Genomic DNA, 3,170 nt, shown 5'->3' with positions numbered 1-3,170 from the left:
ATATCTGGGATTTGCGGGACAACAAATCCAGCCTCTGTTTATTCTTTTCTATATATGACCTGATAATTTTGCCTAAGACTTAAAAAGAGTCTTCTCGCCATTTCTGCCATGATGTCCGAAGTGTCCCCGACTATGTGACGACATAATAACACAGATAGTTGGCCGTATTGCCAAATGTTGGTAAATATCATCTTTTGTCCAGCACAAAATACGTCGTTGAATAAGCAATTAACCAACATTTACTGTACTTTGATTATCTGCACCTGATATATAGTCTTCCTACAAAGGGCAAATCTTGGTTTTACTGACTTTTTCGATTGTAATTTTCTAGTCAGACATGATTTTTTCAACTTCCTGTTAGCGTGTAAAAGAGACATAAAGCTTTTAAACCCCATTAAAGAAAATTTGACATTGAAGTTTACGGATTTTTTTAAATCAATTTACATACACTGTATGTTGGATATGCAACAAAGCACAACACAAAAAAATTAATAACATACAAGTTCGTATATTGACTAAAACTGTCAACAAGTCCTAATGTTATTTTTTCTTCTTCTTTTTTCCTTTCTTTCCTTTTTTACCTCCCTTGGAACTGCCCGGCCACCCGAATCCTCTCTTCTCCAAACAATCCGGAGCGTGGTGGCATATGTAATAGGCGTTGTACATAGCTGCTGGGCTTAGAATATCAATCTGTGTTTAAATGTAGGTTGTTTGTTCTTATCGATGCATACAAGCTAAAACTAGTTAGTTCAACAAAGGTATACCAAAACTACACGAGATGTAATTCATAAACTTAAGCAATGTGCTTATCATCAGCGGAAGGGAGTAGATAAGGGCTGTGCCTGCCGTAATGCAAAGGGATGCCACAAGTCAAAATGAAACCGCTGTAGGCTGATAGAAAACGCCGTATACGCCGGTTACTAGCATATAGTTTGTAATTATATCAAAAGTTTATTGCTCATTTATGTAAAAACGAACATAATAAAATGAATACAATAAAATCCACATACAAAATGCAGTTTTACAGCTGGAGGTCAGTAAAGAGTAAAACGAAAATCTAATCGACACCTGTTTCAAAAACAGAAATGCGTATTTTAGTGCTTAGCAGACACCACCCGCGCAGATACGAACAAAATATTATCTGACCGTAAACCATAAACATTATTGAACCATGTTAAGACCAACTAGCCCTACATACGAAATATATTTCGTATGAGAAATATTGTACCATAGTATTACTTATAAGACAACCCCGTACTTCGACTTCAGATTTTCCCGGCCCAAGTGGTGATGCGCTTCTTGATTTTGCCGAAGACGTTTTCTTTTTCTTTGACTTTGGCCCTCGACTTGAACTTCGACCCTTGCGGCCCTGACCTTTTAATTTCGGACTCTTTGTTCCTTTGCGTGCGGGCTGGCATAAGAAATATAACTGATTAAAATTCAACAGACATAGGCATTTTTCTGTAGGATTAAGTTACTACATCAATACAATTACAGGGCCTGGACCAAACAAACCTTTTTTTTCTTGAGCACTTTGCCTTTTATATTTACTTAAAGCTGGGTGACAACCAGCATTGAACATCAAACTAAATTACCGCAACACAGTACATTCCTTGGGCTACTGATGTTCAGATAGACATGATGAATACAATGTTTGCTTTGGCAAACTTACAGTGATTTGCTACAATCAATATTGTCGAGAGCACTTGATATTGACATTGTAATACACTGAAGTACAAGGGTAAGAGTCGACCCACTTGTTTTATTACATCGTCATGGCGATGTCAAACAACAATAACCGTAACAAATAAGGTTTTGAAAGTGCTCTGGTAGCAGACTTTGTTTTTTAAGTCTTGATGAATTTTTGAAGAGTTGTTTGTAGGTAGGACTATTTTTGTTGTTACAACTAGCTGGATCTCATATTTGAAATTAACAAGTTAACAAATCTATTAACCTTTTAATGCCAAAAGTAAGGCAAAACTGAAAGGTGGTGATGTTCAATGTTTTTTCATTGAAACGTTCCCATGCCAGAAAGAATAGTTACATAGATAGTAACTACATAAGTCTTGTTATTTCAAGCACCAGTATATAGTGTTTGCTTTGCTCTTAGCCTTTTCATTTTGCTCGCCACGTAGGTAGTTGAAAGTTCTCGATGTAACCGCCCACTCAAAGGGGGGGGGCTACTTTTAAACCGTAAATGTTTACTTACCATTGTGACGCAACAGTTATTGATTGTGGGCTTTAACTTGAATGTAGGTGAAACTTCTTTTTATGTGGTCATATCATGATGTGGAAAATTTAAGTTGCTATAAAACATTTTGATCGTTACACAAAAAATATTTCTGGAAAAAAAATTTACACAATTAGATGATTTTTTTTATGTAAGACAATTTTTTTCCCATGTTTGTCATCCAATGGTGTTACCAAATATTTCTTCTCGCGTTCAAGAACTCTTTTCGACGCCATGATGTAATAATGAGCACAAGGCAGACCTCACAATCACGCTATTATTTGAGGAAAAATCCGTTTAAGCCACGTTAGAAATCTCTGCCCTTTCAATAGCAACGTGCTGATATTTTAACTGTTTCTGCAGTTTTGTGCAATACTGTAACGCAGTTACTTCCGTTTACTTTATTTTAGATGTTAGGTCATTTAACATCATCTGCACTTCGACTTTTTTACACGTAACACCTTTAATATGAACTGGTCGGGTTGTTGACAAACTTTCTGGAAGATATATACAGTACCTAAAACGTTCGCCTAACTCTAGAAGCATAAAATACATAGTAGGACAAAGCTAAGGGTTAAAACATAGGCGTTTCTCATAAATTCATATTGCCACACCCGCATGTAGAAAATATGATGAAAACAATGACTTATGTTTATATATAAACGCACCATACTAATCTACCCTGCTGTACATTTCGTGGTAGACATAGGCTACTTTATGTCAGTACATAACATTCACTTTGTTTATCCGATCATTGTTTGGCGAGGTTGTACAAACATTCGAACAAAGACAGCATTCTGAATGGATTAAATATATCGCTTTATGTTGTGCCATAACACTGGGGAGCATACAGCCTCCACATCCACTGAGCATAAGCTGAAGCTAAGTCAACTATATAAAGTTTTTCAGCACACATTGTAAAACTTTATTGTGGGCAATT

The 3,170-nt window shown here is 36.2% G+C and overlaps 1 protein-coding gene across 1 annotated transcript; it reads right to left on the bottom strand.

Annotated features, from left to right (window-relative positions):
• Positions 1–353: 353 nt before the first annotated feature.
• Positions 354–2,344, bottom strand: LOC145903464 (uncharacterized). Its single transcript, XM_082991544.1, has 3 exons — positions 2,210–2,344; positions 1,259–1,411; positions 354–690 (listed from the first exon to the last, which is right to left on the bottom strand). Exons 1-3 carry the CDS (start codon positions 2,210–2,212, stop codon positions 541–543), a joined length of 306 nt encoding a protein of 101 aa, XP_082847670.1. The 5' UTR covers positions 2,213–2,344; the 3' UTR covers positions 354–540.
• Between the last annotated feature and the right edge of the window lie 826 nt (positions 2,345–3,170).

The sequence above is a fragment of the Ascidia mentula genome, chromosome 5 (assembly GCF_947561715.1).
Source record: "Ascidia mentula chromosome 5, kaAscMent1.1, whole genome shotgun sequence".
NCBI lineage: Eukaryota > Metazoa > Chordata > Ascidiacea > Phlebobranchia > Ascidiidae > Ascidia > Ascidia mentula.
The sequence above is the reverse complement of the archived record's forward strand: the minus strand, read 5'-3'. Positions and strand labels throughout refer to the sequence as shown.

Coding starts and splice junctions, on each gene's coding strand:
- LOC145903464 (XM_082991544.1), bottom strand. Junction 691..1,258: donor CGGGAAAATCTGAAGTCGAA/GTACGGGGTTGT, acceptor ATTTAAACACAG/ATTGATATTCTAAGCCCAGC.